Here is a 21,789-nt window from a genome sequence, read left to right as displayed (position 1 = left end):
CCCTCCCGCGGCACAGACCCCTGCCAGCGAGCGCGAGCCGCGCAGCAATGGACGCCCCTCCGCGAACCTACCGGAGCCGGCGCCCGGGGCGGAGGAGAGCGCCGCACCGCAGGGAGAAGCCTCGGACCCCGCCCCCTGGCGTCATCGCGTAACTGCGCAGAGGCGTTTCCCAGGGCGTGCCTCTGTTGCTAGGCGACCACGCCGCTCCCCCTCCCGCCCCTGGCTCTCCTCCCGCCCCTGGCGCTCGTCTCCCCACTCCGGCCGGGCCAGTCGCGAGCAAAGGCGCGCGGAGCTGCAGTCTGGACGAGAGTCCCCTGGGAAGCGTCGCGGTCCCGCAGGCAGCCGCCCCAGCGCAGGTGGACCCTGCCCGTCGGACCCTCCAACCGCCGCCCTTCCCCCCAGGGGTCCCGAGCTAGCGGATGGGAGGCACAGCTCGCGGGCCCGGACGGAAGGATGCGGGGCCGCCCGGAGCCGGACTCCCGCCCCAGCAGCGGAGGTAACGGCGGCGCAGGGTAACGGGCTGGGGGCTCCCGAGTGGGCGGCTGGCGCAGGCTGGCGAAGCCGGGGGGCGGGGAAGGCCTAGGCTGAGGTGGAGTGAACCCCCCGTAGCAGGGACGAGGGAAGGAGTCTGATCTCGTCCCGGGGACCGGCCCACCCTCCTAGTCTCCATCAGCTCCCCTCCCCCCAGCTCGCGGTGAGTGGAGGAGGGGGCTGGAGCGGAGCTAGGAGAAGCAGCCCTAGATCGCGGATATGGTAAGCAACTCTAAGAAGCTGGCACTTTCTGTAGGGGTTTTTAACAAATTGGGATGGCAAGAAGCAAATACCTTCCAAAGAAGCCCTGTTGCTCAGAGCAAATAACCAAGGGCTGAACTCTTGGGGTTTGCCGTGAGGGGTGCGGTCTGGCTTGGGATATGCAGGTGAAGGGTTGCGCTAAGTAGGGCTTTCAGGGGATCCTATTTTGAGAAACTGTCCGCCTCGCATTGTATTTTACACCTAAAAGGAGACTAGAGACCCCACCCCCACCCCCACCCCCACCCGCTCATTTGCATGCAGACTTCCTTTGGGTAATTTCCTCTGCCTATTTATAAGAATACTTGTAGGTCTTAAGTGTCTGTATTTTTCTCTGTGATTGTGGACGCCTGTCCCATTTTATTTGTTATATTCATGCTGTTGGCAAAGAGTCAGTCGCATCCAGAATTTTTGGTTGTCAGAGAAGCAGTGTCCATTAAAGATATGTAAAATTCTATCAGAACGTGAAGCTGTTTTTATAAAGAATATTTCAAGAATATTTGTACTTTTTAAAAAATTTGTATTTCTGTAACACATTAATTAAGAAAACTCTAGAACTAATTTTACAAGTTTTTAAAGGCAACTTTACAGATTGAAATTAAAACAAATATTTCAGCATGCTTTAAAAGATTTTTAAAAATCCTTCCCCTGCAACCTCGTGATCATCATTGTATTTGTAGTCTATTATGTAAAAATGATACAATGAAAGGCTGATGTGTATGACTGGGAAATTCATGTTCTTAATGGTGGTTGAAATACAGTATCTAGGACCATCTTTTGGATTAAATAAATCCTCTCCCTCATTTGTGGCAGAGGCACAGCGTGAAGAAACAGGGACATGGTCCTTAATCATTTAGCATTTACCTTCCACCATCCACTAGAAAATGGAGTGGGTAAAGAAGTAAAATTCAGTACTTTGTGTAATTTAGAGATTTGTACTTGTATTCACTGTACATTTCTACAAGTTAGGTAGATGTTAAGTAGGTATGTAAATAAATAATGAAAAGAAGACAGCCCTAAGAAAGCCTTTTATTTCTTGCCTGTAAGACGTATAAGTGTGCAGACTGGAACTATTCTTCCCATTATAACATGTGGAAAACAAACTTAAAAAAGAAGGTAGTAAACAGCTAGTGGTAGAGCAGAGATTAGAATCCACAGCTCTGACTTTTAAAATACAGTTACCTCTCCTTTTTTTTTTTTTTTTTTTTCATTTTCCTGAGCCAGTTAGCTTTTAGGCTTCAGATTTAAGCCAGCCTTTATTTTCATGTAGTAAGTTAAATGAGATCCTTTTCATAGTCCCTATTTTTATTTATTTTTTATTTTTTAAACGTTTCATTTTTAAGTAATCTCTGCATCCAGTGTGGGGCTCGAACTCACAACCCCAAGATCAAGAGTTGCATGTTCTCCTGACTGAGCTAGCCAGGCACCCCAATAGTCCCTCTTGTTAACCACATTTGCACAGTAAGACTTGTTATAACTATTCCAAAATACAAATCTAGAATGCTATCCTTTGTTAAAAAAGGAAAAAGAGAGAAGTTGGGTTTTCTCTATTCTTTTGCCAAGTACCCTAGTTGTTTGTATTCAATGCCAAAATGCAGTGTAGACATTTATTTGTATTAGTTATTTGTGGCAGATATGAAGCAGTAAAGACACAGTGTTTTAGGAATACAAGTTTATATACTTAAGTCACTGATGGATTTTATCTGTAATCCTTTCAACTAGATTGGAGGATGGTGTCTATGATACCTTCATGATGATAGATGAAACCAAATGTCCACCCTGTTCAAATGTACTCTGCAATCCTTCTGAGCCACCTCCACCCAGAAGACTAAATGTAAGTAAATGAACTTGTTCTGTGCTCTCTGGTTGTCTTGGAAAGAAGGAAGTGCTACTTAATGCCCAAGGTACAATTACATCTCACTGGCAACTCAGTGAGACTCTTTTGTTTCCTTTTGATTTTTCTTGACTTTGGAATAACAATTTCTGTGGTCCAAGTTTAGCTTTACAGAATGATTTGGATTTGGAGCCCCACTTACTCCTTTCAATCACTGGGATAAATTATATGGCATGAGGGAAAAAATACTATGCTACTTTTATCTAGGGAATGTTTATTTTTGTGTGGAATGACATAGTGTATTGTAAAGGTTCATTTCAACAAGAACGAGAACAGATAATACTCCTGAATTCATAGATCTGCAAGTTTTTTTTCCCTGCAAGATAAAAATGCAGTCCTAGCTTATTAGTATGCTAAAGAGAATCACTTAATAGATCATAAATAAAACTTGAACAATACAGTTTGGTTTTTGATGCATTTAATCATTCTGGACCTTGCAGACATTTAGCTTTTGACACTGTTTTACTTAAGGTAATAAAAAAATTAATTCATATTCCATCAGCATACACAGAGTAGTAGGGAGAACAGGGCTTGGAGGAATTCCATGACAGGGAGAAGCTATTCTGTGACTTTAAAATTGGATGCATATATCACCTAATGACCAAATTGAGTAATTAAATAGACTATTTGTAATATTTCTCCTTCACATTTCTGTATTTAAGACCTAAAATTGTGAGGGGCACCTGGGTGGCTCTGTCGGTTAAGCATCCGACTTCGGTTTAGGTCATGGTCTCACAGTTCATGCGTGCAAGCCCAGGGTCGGGCTTTGTGCTAACAGCTCCGGGCCTGGAGCCTGCTTCGGATTCTGTGTCTCCCTCTCTCTCTTCCCCTTCCTCCGCTTGAACTCTCTCTCTCTCTCTCTCTCAAGAATAAATAAAACATTTAAAAAAATTTTTTAAAGACCTAAAATTGTTTCTATATTCTAATATATTTTTAAATGCTTATTTATTTTGAGAGAGAGAGTGTGTGTGCACATGCACTCTAGCTAGGGAAGGTCAGAGAGACAGAGAATGAGAGAGAGAGAAAATCTCAAGCTCCGTTCTGTCAGCGCAGAGCCTATGGCAGGGCTCAGTATCACGAACTGTGAGATCATGACCTGAGCCGAAAACAAGATCCAAATTAACCGACTGAGCCACCCAGGCGCCCCAGTTTCTATATTCTAAAAAAAACTACTTGCATTTTTCATAGCCCTTTCCAACTTTTGTTAGCTTTTGCTATTAAAATCAATCTTTTTCACTAGTTCTAAGGCTAAAAATAGTACAAAGTATTGGCTAAATATATTTGGAAGGCTGGTCACCCTATTTTTAACGTGTTCCCTGGAGTACAGTAAGTTTCCTTTCCATTCTCAACAAGCTTATTTCTTTAATATGTGAAAACCTTTCAGAACTCCAGAACCACAGACTCCTCTGGTTGACTCTGGGTTTTTTTCGTTACTGGCTGCCAGTTAGCGTGTCTCTGTAGGAAACTCTTTTCAGTTGGGCTGGTGCATTAACATGTGATTTAAAGTTCATTTTAACTTCAATTTAGAGTTAACCAGTGCTAATCACCACCTCCCAGTAGGTCAATTACACTGTATGTTTCAGGATCAAAATGAATGTCTCTGGATAGCATACAGAGTAACAGTTTTTTGGGAAATTGGGTGTTTTACATTCTACCCTAATGGTATCTTTGCAAACTCTGTTGAAAACAATGCTCTCTGACCTCTTGGTGGCATTTATAGTTCATTAAGGCATGATTCCATCCCCAGACCCTATTGCTCTTTCCACAAAGCCTTTAAGCTTAGTTTATCCAAGGTGTTCTTACGTTCTCACTGTAAACTGTAAGTCATCTGCTTGTGGGGCTTTATTGGGTTTAAGCTTTGTGTTGCAGATTTAGGGTCAAGAGCTAGGGAAAGAGTAGTGTTTCATATCTGGGTGAGAAGGATATTCCTTTCTGGAATTTCTCAACAGGATCTTCAAGGCTTGATTAACACAGTTGAGAATTTCAGATTCTGTTTGAAATGTCAAGAGTCCTCCAAATTAGCAGTGTACGTAAAACATTCTTAAATAAAACATGATTAATCTGACATTATCTGTCTCTCTGGATATAGTTACATAATTAAGAAAATAGTTGGTAGAATTGATGATGTACATTGCTCAGTTACTGTGCTTATAACTGCGGACTGGAAATATATAGTATTATAACAATTCTACTTGAACTTGTGTGCAAATGGTAGATTCTGCTAGAACAATGGAAGGAAGATTTTATTTATAGCACAACAGTCTTGATACATAATTGATTCAGGCCAGTATTTGAGTTATTTACAGGAAGGAAAGAGACCTGAGAAGAGACCCCGTCCCTGTGTGGAAAAATTCCTTCCTGGAATTCTTCAGATTCACTGGAGATTCAAACCTTGATAACCCACAGTGGACTGTACCTGAGGTACTGTGTTCTGTTCTGGGAGCCACACTCCAAGAGAGACATAAAGCGCAGCCTGCATTGAGAATGTGAATAGGATAGGAAGCAGCCAGACGCAGGCCGTGTGAGGCCGAGGATGTAATGGGGATGATGAGCGCAGGGAAAAGTGGTGGGGGCAGGACAGCCCCTTTTTGGGATCATGAAATCTGGACATTATGTCGTTCCAGAGGGCAGAATAAGATGCAGTTTGCAGGGAGAGAGATTTAGGCTCACTTTAAGGAAAAACCATGAGTCAGGAAATCCAAATGGCATCCTTAATCTTATTGTAATAGTTCTGTGGAAATGAAATTTCTGTAACATATCCATTCATATTCATGTTCTGTGCCCAAGACCCATTCTTTATCACAGATGGAAATGAAGACTTCCAGAGCCCGCACAGCCTTACATGTAGGCAGCATAGGTGAAATACCCAGGGATGGACCCTGGACCCCAAATACTTTTCCTACCAGCGTGTCATGGATAACCACAGTTCCTAGAGAGTCATTCCTTTGGGTTAAGGCACTGATCTGCTGTTAAAGTTCATATATCTTGGAGAGGTAACACCTTAAATGGTATAGCAAGTTGAAAGCACATTTTATGGCAGGGAGAAAGTGGGTGAGTTGTTTCCACGCCTCCTAAAAGAAGGTCTGTAGTGGGCGCCACCATGTGCAGAAGAGGTATTTATTTAGTGCCAGACATCTGTGGAGGGAGACAGAAGATACGGAAGGAGGGACCACAGAGAGATGAACCGAAAGGAGAAAGAGAGGGCGTATATGAGTTTAAACCTTAATATGTTGAGAATTTTGCCTGCTTATTACCAGTGTTTGTAAAATGTTTTATAGCTTGTAAGGGTCTTTCACATATATTATTAATTATAATTTGATTTACACAGCATCCCGTAAGTAGGTATTATTATCCACATTTTATAAGTAAAGAATCTGAGGCTAAGAATCTGAGCTAAAGTTTAACAACTTACCCATGGACCTACAGCTTTTAAGCAGTAGAGCCAGGACTCCATCCCAAGCCTTTTGACGTCTCTTTTCTCCAGCATGTGTCCCCAAAATACTAGTGCTAAGTCTTTAGATGGCATTGAAGTTAGGTAGTAAAAATTTTAAAGAAAACTAGCTGAGTTGCATGCAGAGTTTCATTCTTGTTATGTAAATCCACCTAAAACCAAACAATTGTAACTCCCTAGTTGAGCCAGTCTATCTCCTCACATATTGGACTTCCTTGAGAACACCTGTTTTATTCAGCACTTGTAATAGTGAACAGTAAGGGTTCCTGTGAATGTCACATGGATGGATGGATGGATGGATGGATGGGACCCTCTTCTGTTTTTTTTTTTTTTATCCCTAAAATCAGCAATAATGGGGCACCTGTGTGGCTCAGTCCGGTAAGCATCCGACTTCAGCTCAGGTCATGATCTCGTGGTTCCTGAGTTAGAGCCCCACATCAGGCTCTGCGCTGACAGCTCAGAGCTTGGAGCCTGCTTCGCATTCTGTCTCCCTCTCTCTCTTCCCCTCCCCCTCTCATGCTCTGTCTCCCTCTGTCTCTCTGTCGCTGTCAAAAATAAATAAACATTGGGGCGCCTGGGTGGCTCAGTGGAGCTTGTTTCAGATTCTGTGTCTCCCTCTCTCTCTGACCCTCCCCTGCTCACGCTGTCTCTCTCTCTCAGAAATAAATAAAACGTTAAAATTAAAAAATAAATAAACATTAAAAAAAAACCACTTAAAATGAGGGATAGTTATTTGACTTAATCACTGCTAAGAAAAACATTGCAGTATATTTACATCTTAGCAAGATGTTTGGGTTCTCTCAGCAGGCCTATATTATTTTCTTGACCAGTGATAGTTCTCGATTTTAGTGTCAGAGAGAATTTTCTGGGTCCATATGTCATCTCTTTATTTAATGTCCACATACCGAAGTGTGGCTACCATTGTATTGCCAACTTCACTTTGTGTGCAATCTTGTAATATCCTGTTTTTGTAACTACAGGACTCCACAAATGTTTAAATTGATTAAATGACCTGAAAGGAGCAGACAGGAACTATGTGTCCTGCTTGCATAACTATAGCTGTATTTAAAATTTGCCAACGCTTAAATTTTTTCATCTTTTGTTTTTTGTTGCTATTTATATATTATCTTTTATTTATTATTATTTTTTAATGTTTTTATTTATTTCTGAGAGAGAGAGAAATACAGCGTGAACAGGGGATGGTCAGAGAGAGAGGGAGACACAGAATCCAAAGCAGGCTCCAGGCTCTGAGCTGCCAGCACAGAGCCCGACACGGGGCTCGAATCCACCAACCATGAGATGATGACCTGAGCCGAAGTCAGATGCCCAACCCACTGAGCCACCCAGGTGCCCCTATATATTATCTTTTATATTGTTGTTTAGGTAACAGGCTATGTACTTTTTTTTTTTTGAGTTAGATTAAAATTCTTGTGTTTAAAGATTTGGCCTCTTTGGGGGCACCTCGGTGGCTCAGTGGATTAAGCATCCAACTTCAGCTCAGGTCATGATCTCACAGTTCATGAGTTCAAGCCCCACATCGGGCTCTGTGCTGACAGCTCAGAGCCTGGAGCCTGCTTCGGATTCTGTGTCTCCCTCTTTTTCTACCCCTCCCCTGCTCATACTCTGTCTCTCTCTCTCTCCCCAAAATAAATAAACATTAAAAACAATTTTTTTTTTAAAGATTTGGCCACTTTGGATCATTACCTTTCCATTTCTTTTCTTCTTTCCTTATAGCACCCTCTTAATTTTTCTGTGTGTGTGTGCAATTTTTTAAAGTATTTGTCTTTTGTCCTTTTCCTTTCCTGTGTCTAACTTCAAAGAATTGTATTTCATCTCAAAGGAATAAGTAAAGCTTTCTTCTGTGGGTTACTGTTCCTTGAAGGAGAATGTTAAGCAAATGCAAGTAAAAAAAGTAGTATGCCATTATCACTTAGGCTCTTGCTGAGAAAGAGTGGGTGTAGGTGTAGGTGAGAGAGAGACTTAATCTCTTAGGGAGAGAGTTTTTACAAGAACCTCCCCCACTTTATCCCCCAGGACCTTGGATTCTCACTATTCTTCATCAGATACTTAAACAACCGGCCCAGATGATCTCAGGAGCCCTCTTTGGCTTAGAACTCTTGTGATTCAGTGAGCTGAGCTAGAAAGATTCAGTCATTTTTGGGGGGAACCCGGGAGTAAATATTGAGGCCTTGTATAATTCCAGGCCACAGTCATCATTCAGCCCTAGGTGGAGAGGAGTTCAGGCACGGGGAGAACCTGGTGCCAAGTTGTGTTCATGGGAAGGGTGCTGGACTGACAGGAGACCTGAGTTCAAGTCCTTCCTCTGTCCCTTAGTGGTGATTTATCATTTATAGAGCACCTTTTTTTTTTTAATTTTTTAATGTTTGTTTATTTTTGAGAGAGACAGAGTGCGAACGGGGGAGGGGCAGAGAGAGAGGGAGATACAGAATCCAAAGCAGGCTCCAGGCTCTGAGCTGTCAGCGCAGAGCCTGATGTGGGACGCGAACCCATTAACTGAGGTCATGACCTGAGCTAAAGTCGGACACTTAACTGACTGAGCCACCTAGGCACCCTGTACCTTTTTCTGTTTGTTTGTTTGTTTGTTTGTTTTTAAATGTTTTATTTATTTCTAGGAGAGAGAGAGAGAGACAGCGTGAGCAGGGGAGGGTCAGAGAGAGAGGGAATCACAGACTGAAACAGGCTCCAGGCTCCGAGCTGGCAGTCAGCACAGAGCCCGACGCGGGGCTCGAACCCACGAACCGCGAGGTCATGACCTAAGCGAAAGTCGGACGCTTAACCGACTAAGCCACCCAGGCGCCCCTCTGTTTGTTTGTTTTTAATAGAACACTAAAATGTGCAAATTTTGATCCTGTATATGCCCTTAATATTCGGGAAGATACTTGAAACAGTTAGTAAACAGTATGAAACAGTACATATATAATCAAGTGCAGATTCTGTGATACAGGTTTGAAAAGCTACAATTAAGATTAGTTAGTATGGACTTAGGGTAGTTCTAGATAGAAGAGAGAGGGCTTGAATTGGGCCTTGAAAGATTGTAGGATTTGAATGGATGGGGTGAAAAGATTCTCAGTAGAAAGACGTGCCTACTAGAAGGAACCTATCACGTGTAGGGCTTGGGAGGAAGGCCATCTGTCTCTGACAAAACAGGGCACGTGTAGGGGGCCGAAGGGGTCGTTGTACTCGGGGGGTCTGAGATCGATAGAACACAAGTCTCTAGAGATTCCTGCTTGTCTTGCCTCACTTTTGGGTCAGTGTAACCTATGTGACTGGACAGTTGCGTTGTCTTTGAGTCAGGGGGAGGATTCTTACATCCTTCAGTGTTTCTACTGGCTTTTCCATTACATTCATTTTTCTTTTCCATAGACCACTGCTGAGCAGTTAACAAGAGACCACACCCAGCGCTTTCTCAGTGGAGGTGAGGTGAAGGTGGAACAGCTGTTTCAAGAATTTGGCAATCGAAGATCTGATACTCTCCAGTCGGATGGCATCAGCGACTCTGAAAAGTGTTCTCCCACCGTTTCTCAGGGTAAAAGTGCAGAGAGCTTGAATGCGGTAAAAGCCAGCAGTTCCGCCAAAGCATCAAAAGTGGTGCCATTGACTCCAGAGCAAGCACTGAAGCAGTACAAACACCACCTCACTGCCTACGAGAAGCTGGAGATCGTCAATTATCCAGAAATTTACTTCGTGGGTCCAAATGCCAAAAAGAGACATGGAGTGATCGGTGGTCCCAATAACGGGGGATATGATGATGCAGATGGGGCCTATATTCATGTACCTCGTGACCATCTAGCTTATCGATATGAGGTGCTGAAAATTATTGGCAAAGGGAGTTTTGGGCAGGTCGCCCGGGTCTACGATCACAAACTTCGACAGTATGTGGCCCTCAAGATGGTGCGCAACGAAAAGCGCTTCCATCGGCAAGCAGCTGAGGAGATCCGGATTTTGGAGCATCTCAAAAAGCAGGACAAAACTGGGAGCATGAATGTCATCCACATGCTGGAAAGTTTCACATTCCGGAACCACGTCTGCATGGCCTTCGAATTGCTGAGCATAGACCTTTATGAGCTAATTAAAAAGAACAAGTTTCAGGGTTTTAGTGTCCAGTTAGTTCGCAAGTTTGCTCAATCCATCTTGCAATCCTTGGATGCTCTTCACAAAAATAAGATCATTCACTGTGACCTGAAGCCAGAAAACATTCTCCTGAAACACCATGGGCGCAGCGCAACCAAGGTCATTGACTTTGGGTCCAGCTGTTTCGAATACCAGAAGCTTTACACATATATCCAGTCTCGGTTCTACAGAGCCCCAGAGGTCATCCTGGGGGGCCGCTACAGCACGCCCATAGACATATGGAGTTTCGGCTGCATCCTGGCAGAGCTGTTAACGGGGCAGCCTCTCTTCCCAGGAGAGGACGAGGGAGACCAGCTTGCCTGTATGATGGAGCTGCTAGGGATGCCACCACCGAAACTTCTGGAGCAGTCCAAACGTGCCAAGTACTTCATTAACTCCAAGGGCCTACCTCGCTACTGTTCCGTGACTACTCAGGCAGATGGGAGGGTTGTGCTCGTGGGGGGTCGCTCACGCAGGGGTAAAAAACGGGGGCCACCAGGCAGCAAAGACTGGGTGACAGCACTGAAAGGGTGTGACGACTACTTGTTCATAGAGTTTTTGAAAAGGTGTCTTCACTGGGACCCCTCTGCCCGTTTGACCCCGGCTCAAGCACTAAGACATCCTTGGATTAGTAAGTCTGTGCCCAGACCTCTGACCATTGAAAAGGTGTCAGGTAAACGGGTGGTAAATCCTGCAAATGCTTTCCAGGGACTGGGTTCCAAGCTGCCTCCAGTTGTCGGAATAGCCAATAAGCTGAAAGCTAACTTAATGTCAGAATCCAATGGTGGTATACCTCTGTGCAGTGTACTGCCAAAACTCATTAGCTAATGGGCAGTGCTGTGCTCAGAGATGCATATGTATGTATTTTTAATTACCTTGCAGACCTGAACATGGGAAAGACACAAGCCCATTGGTGGATATGTTTTTGTTAGATTAGATTTCTTTTTTTTAACACGGCAAAACATTTTTATATGTCTATAACAGAACTCTTCAAGGGCTAATAACCTAACCAGCCTGCGTTGGCCATCCTGGAATGTACATTAAATGACTTTTTATAGGTCAATGTATCCTCGTCATTGTCGTCAGATGTACATCACCTTGCGTATTCTACTGGGTTAAATCCCTTTCTCTCAAGACAGCCAGTATCACAGGAAGTAGATCCTGACCCCTCCTCACTGTGTCTGGTTTCTCTTAGCATCTGTTCCAAAGGGCTGGTTTGGGACACCGCTGTGGTTCTGGAACAGAACGGAAGCTAGCCCTTTTGTTCCAGCACGGCATGCTGCGGAACATTCCAGGTGAAAGGGCTCAGCAGATTATGGGATGAGGGAAGGTTCCAGGAGCTGTTAGTCACTTGAAGAAGTGGTGTCACTGCTTCTCAAATGAGTCATCGCTCTTTCTTTCAGTACTATGATTTGTGCCAATTTTATTTTATGTTGTTATTTTATGATTATTTTGCTTCTGATTTGTTTCCTGGGCAAAGCGTTTTCCAAATGTCTTACCACTTTACCAAGTGCTGGTTTGAAAATTAAGTCCTATGTATCACTTTACCCCACCCACACCCGTCTCCAAGCAACATAAAGCAGCTTCTTTGCCCAGATGAATGTTAAAAGGATAGAAGCAGGAACACCTGCATCTGACTTCAGCTCAGGTCATGATCTCAGTTTGTGAGTTCAAGCCCCACATCATCAGGCTCTGCACTAACAGAGCCTGCTCGGAATTCTCTCTCTTCCCCTCTCTCTGCCCATCCCCCATACTCACTTTTCTCTCTCTCTCCAAATAAATAAACTTAAAAAAAAAAAAAGGGTAGAAGCAGCATACAGACTACAGTTCCCTAATTTCTTAGAACCTGGAGACCAGGCTTCTTGATTCATTTCCCTGGACTGTCTTCCTTATAAATTCATTATCCAATAAACCTAACTACAGTTTGCTGCTTCCTTGCTCTCTGCCACTTCAGTGTGCCACAATTTATCCTACTTTCAGTTGTTTAAACTGAAGACTGCTCCCTAGATTCTAATTGCACTTTGGTTACAAGAAAATCCAGAAACTTAGGGGTAACCCATTTCTTTTTCCTTCACTTCAACATACTTTATTTTTCTCTGCTAAGATTTAAACAGTGAGGGCTGGTAATAAGGCTAACTGCTAGCCAAATGTCCTCCTTGGAAGGGTGGAGAAGGTGCAACAACTAAATACCTCAGTGCTACTGTTTTGTTCCCGTCTCCTTCCACACTCCAAGAGTGCGCCCGAACTCTGCCCTCCAAGTGTGCCCCAGGACATAGGCTGTTGCTTTCTTCAACACTGTTCTCAGGATGACCCAGTTCCATTTTTACTGTAGGATTTCGTCTCTGCAAGCTCCGTGACATCGGAAGATCATAAGCTCGCTGGGCAACGCAATAACCAGAAGAAGAGAAATGCCAAGGGCATACCACTTAAGGAACTATTGCCTTATCCAAAAGCACTCTGATTGCCACAGCACAGGCTGTGTGGACAGAATGAAGCAATGTCCAGAGTGTGGCCTTAGCCCCCAGGCTGAGTTCAGACTGAGGCCTCCACCTCTGGAAAAGGGGACGTGCTGGTGCTTCTGGTGCCTGAGCAGCTGCACTATTTAAAACTTGAATGGCTTCCTTTCCTCCTGGTTGACAGAAGGCAGTGGAACACGCACCTCTGTTAGGCCCCTCCGGGGCCCGCTGAACCTACTACCTGACGGAGGAGTTGCGTAAGGATCCCCCGCGTTATCTCCGCCCAGCAGGGTTGAGGTGGTTTTGCTCGTTGTTATCAGGGTGGAAGACCTGCTCTTCTAAGCAAACAGTGTCACCAGGATTGCCGCCCCAAACACGTGTGCTGGGCCCTGGATTTCGGTGTTTTTGTTTTTAGTGTGGAGTCTCCTTGGTCAGCCCACGCCGTCTGTGACGGGACCAGGGAGCCTGTGGCTGAGGTGGACATGTGGTCTCTCTCTGTACATTGAGTAGACATTTAGGCTCCTGAAACCGGGCCAAGTGACAGGCTGTAGGTAACCCGTGACACCGTAGACACATTCTAAAAGGCTCCGAGAAGGTGGATGGATGTGTTTGTGCCTAAGTTTGGCAACCTAGTGAGTGATGCGGAGCAGAGTCACTCAGGCTGGCACGCCCATCCTCTGCAGCCAATTCATGTTTGGAGACCGTGGGCTGCTGTCAGATGTGGTGGTTGTGCCAGATGGATCTGGGGAGGTTGGAGTCCGCTTCAAGATTAGGGCCACGTTGTCGTTTTTAGAGGCTGTTATCTTGTGCCCCCTTCTTTCAGCCCCTGTTACATTCTTTTCTTGGATCCCTGCCCACAGCGGTGAGCGACTGAATTAGATCAGAGTTAGTGCAGAGAGTCAGGCTGTCTTATGACAGTTGTGGTTGGCCCGTCAGCCATTTTTGTTCTTCTGATCATTTCCATTAAACAGGTCAAGTTGGTTGACTTCTACTGATTTTTAAATTGACAGAATGAACTGAGTTTCCAAATTGCTACTGACACCATGAAAAGAGTAGGGTAGGAATTTCTGTTTTATTTCATTTGCTGAAGTCATTTTTTTTTCCTTCAACATGGGAAATTGGTTAATCCAGCTAATACTGCTCATTGTATTAGACTCTGTCCTACCTTCTGGCCTCAGGGTGATTGATCTGTTCATTCATCGTATGCTATCATGAGTTCCCTTTTATTGGAATGTAAGCTTCAAATGGGCAAGCCCATGTCTTCCTAATGCTCTAAATTAACCAGTTATAATGCTATTCACAGTGTGCAGTTTCCCTCCATGTATCAGGAATGTGCTCACCTCTTGTCTTTTAAATTGACCCACACAATCTCCATTCTCCAGTCTCTCCTCTGAGAAAGGGTAAGCGGAGAAGGGTTATATGAGGGCACCTCCTTCTGGTCCAGTATTTGACATCTTGGTAATAATGAAAAATGCAGCCATAACCTTAACTATGGTATAAGGACTCTGCTTCTGTCCCACAGGGACTCTGAAAGAAGAGAGGGTGGAGCCTGGCTCTTCCCAGACAACACTGGTATATGACTATCGTAGCATGCTTTGGTCTCATGGTGTTTTAAGAAGGTTTGGGAAAAATGGGTTAGCTGGCTAATGTCATTATATTTTAATTTTTATAACCTTTAATCTGTTAAGAGTGGGGTTTACTGCATGATCAAAAAAGCAACAGAAAAGATTAAATAAAAAGTTCAACTGTGAAACAGTTTGGGTCTGCAGCAGCTGGTCGTGTTGAAACATTTTCTGCTTTGCTTAATTCCTAAGTAGGCATAATTAAAGTCAAATGCTAAATTTTGGGTAGCAGCTGATAAATGCTTCTAAGCTTTCCTCACAATACTCCTACTGCTTTCGTCAACCACGGAAAGCTTTTTCTCGCTTATTTTTAATTGTGTCTCATGTATCTGTGATTTGAGGTCTTCAACATGGAAGTAGAAAAGTGGCAATGGTTGTTCTGGGCTGCGTGCATATGCTTTTTCTCCTCTGAGAATCAAGGATAAGCATCTTTTCCTTTGAAGCTCCCAGAGCAGGTGTTCCTGCAGGTCTTCAGGGTGTCAGAGATGACTGGTCTGCAGAACAACGTAACTCACTGCACGGAGAGCAGCCACACCATCCACTATACGAACACCCTGGACTCTTCCAAACAGGGAGAGCAACAAGATGAGTGAATGGCACGTCAGGGAAGAGTCGTCCTCTGCCAGGGATCAGCTTCCCAGTTTTAAAAAGTATTTTTAATATCCTCAGTCCAACATGCCCCACTTTCATCTTCAACCTGTACTTCCCACAGCCTAGGAATTTAAAAGAATTTACTTCCTAACCTGGCCTTCAACCATAATGTGATTAGGGGACAATCCTTTTCCAAGTGTCTGTCAAATTATGCGTGCTAATTTCAGTGAGGCAAGTTTTTAAGCATCCCAGTGAACCCATCCATGTAGGGACTAAAAGCTCTGGTCCCTGAGATCTATAACCCCTGAGATAAGCCAGAGCTACAAATACATCGTCTAGACTCTGAAGGAGAGAATATGATTCTTAATATAGCTCACCAACCACTAAGTCGTGCCTAGACTCTCACAATTTTTCTATAACAGGAGAAGCCTGCCTGCCTGTTGACTAGAAAGAACCTCACCTCCTCTGCCACCACACAGATAAACTAAAAAGAAAGGACTGCCCCCAAATCAGGCCAGATGGTGACCTCTGACTATTTCAGCTCAGGATGTCAGCCTCAAAGCATCAGGTTTGAATCATCTTGGTATCATGGGATTCTATCATTGTTCATTTGAATCTGCTGACACGCTTCCTCTGGAAAGTATAGTTTGGCATAGATGACTCCATGGGTTTGTTTTGTTTTGTTTTGGGGTGGGGGTCTTTATTAAAAAATAAAGGTGAAATGCTTTGAGAATTTTTTGGCAGCTCATGATTGTTTCAAAACCAAGTAAGAGAACGTCCGCAGCTGGCCCAGCGTGGTGAGCGAGTACCAGTCGCTATGGATTATCAGTGCCGACAATGAGAGAGAGAGAACATGTATGAGAAAGGAAACAAATGGACAAGGGGTAGGATGAGAGAGGGCCTGACAGAGATTCTGCTTATTCTGTTAGTTCCTCAGAGCCCGGGACACACCCTGGCTTTGTGGAAAAGGGAAATGGGAAGTCTGGTAGGGATAGACACTTTCCCGGGGTCCCTAAGCCACAGCTGTCCTATCAGGATTTCTTACATGTAGCCTCCAGGGGCCCAAGCTTAAGGATGAATCCTAATAAGCAGCTTCAAGAAGTACAGTTTATTTGGGAAGTTTCAGTGCGTTTATTAGGCCAAGGCCTTGTATCACGGAATAACTTAAAACCTAAGGGAAGTGAGCAAATGGAAGGAAAGGGAAACAAAGTTCTTAGGGGCCTGTGGGCAACTCAGCTCCGGCTGCCTCTGAGCTGGCCCTGCTTCACTCTTGCCCTGGCAACAGGAGCTAAGTGGACACTGAACTCGAGGGCTGCCTTCTGCCCTTGAATCATCCCCTGGGTTCTTGAACAGGCTTTTTGCCTTTTGAGAGTCTAGCCTAAAGCTAGGAAAGGACCTTCTGTACTCAACGTGAAAGCAGCTGGGCCTTGAGAGAATCCATAAGCCAGGCAGAAGTAAAAAAGAGTATCAGCCTTCCACAGGCTGTTCAGATTTCCTTCTGATCCAGTAGACCCCTAGCCAGGACAGCCCCACGGCTTTTGGGACCATGGTAAGGCCAAAACTATCGGAACTTAGAGCTTAGAGAAGGCAGTGAAATGGCAATGGGAATGATAGGTGTGTCGTCCATTGCTTCTCATTACCCAGGAGGTAATTTCAGTCCAGAGGCAGAGACCTGAAGTGACCGCAGCTAGACCGTGACAATGCTAAGGTCTGGTCTTGATTTTTCTACAGCATGAGCCTGGGTACAAGTTGACCTTGTTTTACAAATGCTGTCCGGCCCTGCCTTTGTATCTGGCTGCTGACAGCTCCTGATGCAGGAGCAGATCCAGGATACCCAATCCGAACCACTGCAGAGAATCCTTAATCATTCCCAGGGTGGAGCCCTAGCCCACACATCTCTGCCTTTCCAGTGCATGTCCGTACAGGCCTTTGTTAGTGCATTTATTCTTTCAACAGTGACTTACTGAGCAAGGGCCGGTGGGGGGAGGGGGGCACTCCAGTGGCATTGTCAGAGATGGGAGCATCCACAGCATCGCAGACCAAATGTTCCTAATGTTCTGTTGTTTAACAAAAGCCAGGCAGTGGGTTTAGAGAAAACTCCCAAGTTACCTACGCTCTGCTCTGGTTTTAAATTTGTGTAAATCTGTAAGTGAATGGGGCAGGAAGGGGAGATAGATTCAGAAGAGAATGTTCTTGCCTAAGCCTTGTGTTCTGAGCTGAAGGAGGAGAAAGATACACTATCCCCAAAGCTACATGGCTCTCACTTCCATTTCTGCCCTTGAAGACAAAGGTGGGGTCACCCTTGGGGTTTCTCCGGCATGATTTCAGGTCAGGGGTTCGACTCCTGGTACTCCCTCCTCAGATATCAATTCTATCCCAAATTCACTATCCAGAGGACGCACAGAGGAGGAGGAAGGCGCAGACACCAGACTTCCCCACCGCCCTTCCTTCCCTGCCTACCTCCTTCCAACAGCTTGCTGGCCGGCGTTGCTGTTTTCTCCAGTTGCTAAATCGACATTGTTTACTTCTGTCCCATCACCAAACCCAGTGCCTGAGACCCAGGCGAGTACTTGGACAGATTCAGAATCTCCCTCCCTGAGATCCTGTTCTGTGATTTTTGAGCAGCTGTCCCATGTTGTCCTGGCTCCAGTCCCTTCCAGGAAGCCTTCATTCAAGAGTCCCTTTCCAGGGGCACCTGGGTGGCTCAGTCAGTTAGGCATACCCTTCAGCTCAGGTCATAATCTCATGGCTCAGGGGTTTGAGCTCTATCTACACCGGGGGCTCTATCTACACTGACAGCTCAGAGCTTGGAGCCTGCTTTGGATTCTGTGTCTCCTTCTCTCTTTGCCCCTCCCCTGCTCATTCCTTCTCTTTTTCTGTCTCTGTCTCTCTCTCTCTCTCACACAAATGAATAAACATTAAGAAAAAAAAAAGAGCCCTTTTCTTTTCCTTGGCACCCAAAAGCACTTTCTGCTTCAAAGTGCTAGAGAGACCGTCCAGGCACAGCAGCAGGAGTGAGACGGAGGAGGCCAAGCAGAGGGACGGACCACAGGTGCTTCCCCTCAATCCTGCCAAAATAACAGGGGTCAGGCGCTTCCGTGGCCGGTCTTCCTGCAGGGACAACTGTTTCCCAACTGCAGGGTCACACACGCCCCCCACCCACCCATTCCAAGCCGAACCTGGCCCCAGGCAGCTGCGTTTCAAAGGGAGAGTAATCCCCCATTCTTTCTTTATTCCTGGCCCTAAATTCAACAACTGCTTCCCCGGAGAAAGGTGCAGCATTAGCGGGAAAAGCCTGGGTGGAGCTGGGGCTGGAGAAGGGGGCAAGGCTGTGATTTCTCAGACTGTAGAGTCAAGGCTGGTAAATTTAGAAACAAGGAAGAGAGCAATGGCAGTGCCCCCATCCCAGCCCTGGGAGTGTCCTCCCCTCCCCACACAGCTACGTGTTCCCCAGGGGCGCTAAGCCCCCTGTCCCCCTTCTCCACCTGCCTTCTCCATTCTTCTCTCACGTCTTCCGTGCACCAGGCACCGGGCTGGGCAATTCAAACATGAATTAGACACAAATTCTTGCTCTCAAAATTTGGTGAAAGGTAAAGCTCGGGTAAAGAATTGACATTCAAGGAGATACATATGATGGTGCACTAGATGCCCTAGGAGTGAAAAAAAATAAAGCGTGGGGGTGGAGATCAGCACAGGATGTTTGTTGTGGCTGCTCCCATCCATCCCTAGCCATGACCATGCCCCCCACTGGCCACCATTATCTACAATGCCTCCTGCCTGAAAGATCATGAATGAATGGTGCCCAGGCAATTCCTGACAGGAACAAGCGAGAAACTGAGGCCCAAAGCGGAAACACCAAACACTCTTCCCTGTCCCTTTGGTTGGGAGCAGAGTCTCAGTTTGGAGCCAGACTCTCCCCTGCTGCTATCAAAAAAAAAAAAAAAAGAAAGAAAGAAAGTGCCCCATTCAACCCCACCCCCACCCCATGAGGTGTTTACGGTGCATTCTCAGCAACTCTCTTCCCCTACCCTCCTCCAACTCCCCAAAGGTGCCAAAATGGGGGGGGGGGTTATTTTTACCTACAGGGTTGGGAAAGGGGCAAAGTCTGAGGCTGGGGCAATTCGGTGGCGCCAGCTGAGGCTTAAATACAATGAGAGAGCCCCACCCTGCCAGCCCTGCCTGAAGAGAACCGGGTAGGAAATAAAATAGCGCTGTGTGCCCTGCCTGCAGTGCTGGCCCGCATCTGTCTGCCTGGACCGGAGCCAGTCACATGAGCTGAGATGGTTAAAAAGAGAGCTCCGGTAATCTCCCAGCTCAAGTGTCTCAATCTGGCAGGAGGTGCTACGTGGGCGAGGGTGCCAGCTCTCCTTTATGCGGCCCGGGTGGAACGGGAGCAGAGTGGGAAGGGGCAATTCAGGCCGAGGTGTGGGGGGGAGGGGCGCAGTCAGTGGGTCTTTACCCCAGGCAAAACAATCAGCGCCCAGTCCTGGCGCTGGGAGAGGGTGATAACCCACAGTGGGGCAGTGTAGGCAGAGGAGTTGAAGGGAGAGAGGTTGGCTCCACAAGTCTTAATTTGGCCAAAGCTTTTTCTAGTGTGCGTGCATGCACACATGCCCCCGATAGTTTTTCTTTCCCATTGCTTTGTTCCCCTGCACGCACTCCTATCTTCATCTCCAACCCTCTCAGTTCAGAATGTCAGCATTTGATGACCTTCAACAGCACACCTGTCCCCTCTCCCGTCCCCCAGCCACGCTCTCCTGCCACTCAGGGCCGCAGCTGCCTCTCCTCTCTCGGCCTCAGTTTCCCTTTAGGCAGCTGGTTTTGGATCTGGCTCTGAGGGCCCCCTAGGCAAACTAGGACAGCACACAGAGAGGTTCCCAGGAGAAGAGTTTTTACTGAAGTCTCAGAACTAGGTGAAGCAAGTCAGCAAGCGAAAGCCCTCCTTGTTCAGCTCTGAGCTCCTGAGAAGTTGGGGGACCTTGAGCCAGAAGGCCCGTTGGCTCCAGTCCTCCTGGTAAGACAGATGCCCGTGTATTACAGTTGAAAGTGTGCAGACTCAAGTGCACCTGTTTCATCGCAGTGGGTGTCTGGATAGTGGTCTGGAGATCACGAGGGGTCCGAAAACTTGCTTCCCGCAGGATGATATGGTGCTGTTGAACGGGGAGTCCCAGAACCCAGGAGCTGCAGGTCCTGAGAAGCCTGAACTCAAGGAGCCTGAACTTGGGGAATGGAGGTGGGGGAGAGGGAAGGCAGGGGCACATTCTACAGCACTGAAGATTATTGACTTGATGGTTGATTGCTCAAGGGAGAAACTGGGACCCCCCCCAAAAGAAACAAAAAGCCATTCCATGTTTGTAGCTCTAACTAGTTCAGAAAAACAGGGAACATATTGGAAAGGACAGGATTCTTTGTGACTTCAGGGACTATTATGGAACCCCAAACTCCCTGAAGGTTACTCCTCAGGTTGGGGACAAATGTTCATGTTCTCTGGCTGGAACATTTAAGAAATCAGAGGGGAGTGGGACATATGCAGATGCATGTAAAGCTCCTGGAAAGTGATCAATAATTTCAGGCCCAAGCACCAACACTGAGCGGCCATCTGGAGAAACCTACAGGCTCGGAGCTACACCAGAGGGTAGGGCCATCGTGTCTAATTCCCACTCAAAGTGAAATAATGGGGAGAATCTGATGAAGAGGCTATTTACAAGACTGGAGTAGGGTGATAGGAAACTATCAGGGGACACTAAGTACCCAGGAGATAGCCACATTGGCCAAGGGGAGGGACCGGTTGGTGCAATCTCAGAGGCATGGCTGCCAATGAGGAGAAGGTGGTGGCCACTCCACAGAGGGCCTTTGAGGAAGAGAAACACTGCCAACCTCTGGCCAGCAGGAAAGAAGCAAGGGGCAGAACGGGCTGCCATCTCCACTTACTCCTATGCCTCCCATTGGCCAAACCTAACTGAAAGCCAGAGGAGAAGAGAATCAGGCTGGTGCAATCCTAAGAGGCCAAACTTCCGGGGCACAGAGCCCAGTGGAGAGCAGTGGGAGCAGATCCAGAGGGGCAGGGGCAGAGTACGTACAACACAGTCTCTATGATCCTAAGCAGGCAATTTCATCAGCACCGACTAACAATGTGGGGACACAAAACATGCGCCATGATTGTGCTGTCCAATGACGATAGAACTTCAAGAACCTAGCAGTCCAGCTAGAGGCAGGAGCAGGAATATTCAGGGAAGGCTTCTTGGATGAAGTGGGAATGTGAGACGGGGCTTGGGGGACAGGTGAGCGAAGAGCTGGGAGTACTGTCTTTCACTGTAGCAGAATGCCACTTACTTAGCAACTGGATCCACCCAAGGTCAAGTTTCAAATCTCTCACGCCTGAAATTTTTTTTTTTTAATTTTTTTAATGTTTTATTTATTTCTAGGAGAGAGAGAGACAGTGTGAGCAGGGGAGGGTCAGAGAGAGAGGGAGCCACAGACTGAAACAGGCTCCAGGCTCTGAGCTGGCAGTCAGCACAGAGCCTGACGCGGGGCCCAAACCCACGAACCGCGAGATCATGACCCAAGCGAAAGCCGGACGCTTAACCGACTAAGCCACCCAGGCGCCCCTCTCACGCCTGAAATTTTACATAACAGCCATGGACAAAGGCACCCACCTGACTGTGGTTCTCTGACTCCACACACGACTTCTCACCTCACCTGGGAAGGATCAATTTCTGAACTGCCTACCTGAACTTTCTGAACTATCTTCCCTACTAGGTTCTCTAGAGGACAGATTTCTTCCACTTCCCAGAGTGATGTCCTGATGATCAAGCAATTCATCAGTAAATATTCACTTGGCTCCGTGCTGGAGAT

The 21,789-nt window shown here is 46.2% G+C and overlaps 1 protein-coding gene across 2 annotated transcripts; it reads left to right on the top strand.

Moving 5' to 3' along the window:
- The first annotated feature begins 244 nt into the window (after window positions 1-244).
- DYRK3 (dual specificity tyrosine phosphorylation regulated kinase 3) lies at window positions 245-11,341 on the top strand. 2 transcript variants are annotated; one of them, XM_039252702.1, is made up of 3 exons: window positions 245-496; window positions 2,512-2,623; window positions 9,519-11,341. In XM_039252702.1, exons 1-3 carry the CDS (start codon window positions 420-422, stop codon window positions 11,091-11,093), a joined length of 1,764 nt encoding a protein of 587 aa, XP_039108633.1. In that variant the 5' UTR covers window positions 245-419; the 3' UTR covers window positions 11,094-11,341. The 2 variants fall into 2 exon arrangements, with proteins under 2 accessions (XP_039108633.1, XP_039108634.1); XM_039252703.1 differs by lacking the exon at window positions 245-496 and adding an exon at window positions 575-753.
- Window positions 11,342-21,789: the final 10,448 nt, after the last annotated feature.

The sequence above is a fragment of the Hyaena hyaena genome, unplaced genomic scaffold, assembly GCF_003009895.1.
Source record: "Hyaena hyaena isolate Hyena2069 unplaced genomic scaffold, ASM300989v1 scaffold_429, whole genome shotgun sequence".
Taxonomy (NCBI): domain Eukaryota; kingdom Metazoa; phylum Chordata; class Mammalia; order Carnivora; family Hyaenidae; genus Hyaena; species Hyaena hyaena.
The sequence above is the reverse complement of the archived record's forward strand: the minus strand, read 5'-3'. Positions and strand labels throughout refer to the sequence as shown.

Bases quoted from the DNA above. Each gene is read 5' to 3' on its own strand.
- DYRK3 (XM_039252702.1), top strand. From the start codon at position 420: ATGGGAGGCACAGCTCGCGGGCCCGGACGGAAGGATGCGGGGCCGCCC. The intron at 497-2,511 runs GTAACGGCGGCG...CCTTTCAACTAG, and splicing joins CTCCCGCCCCAGCAGCGGAG to ATTGGAGGATGGTGTCTATG. The intron at 2,624-9,518 runs GTAAGTAAATGA...TCTTTTCCATAG, and splicing joins CTCCACCCAGAAGACTAAAT to ACCACTGCTGAGCAGTTAAC.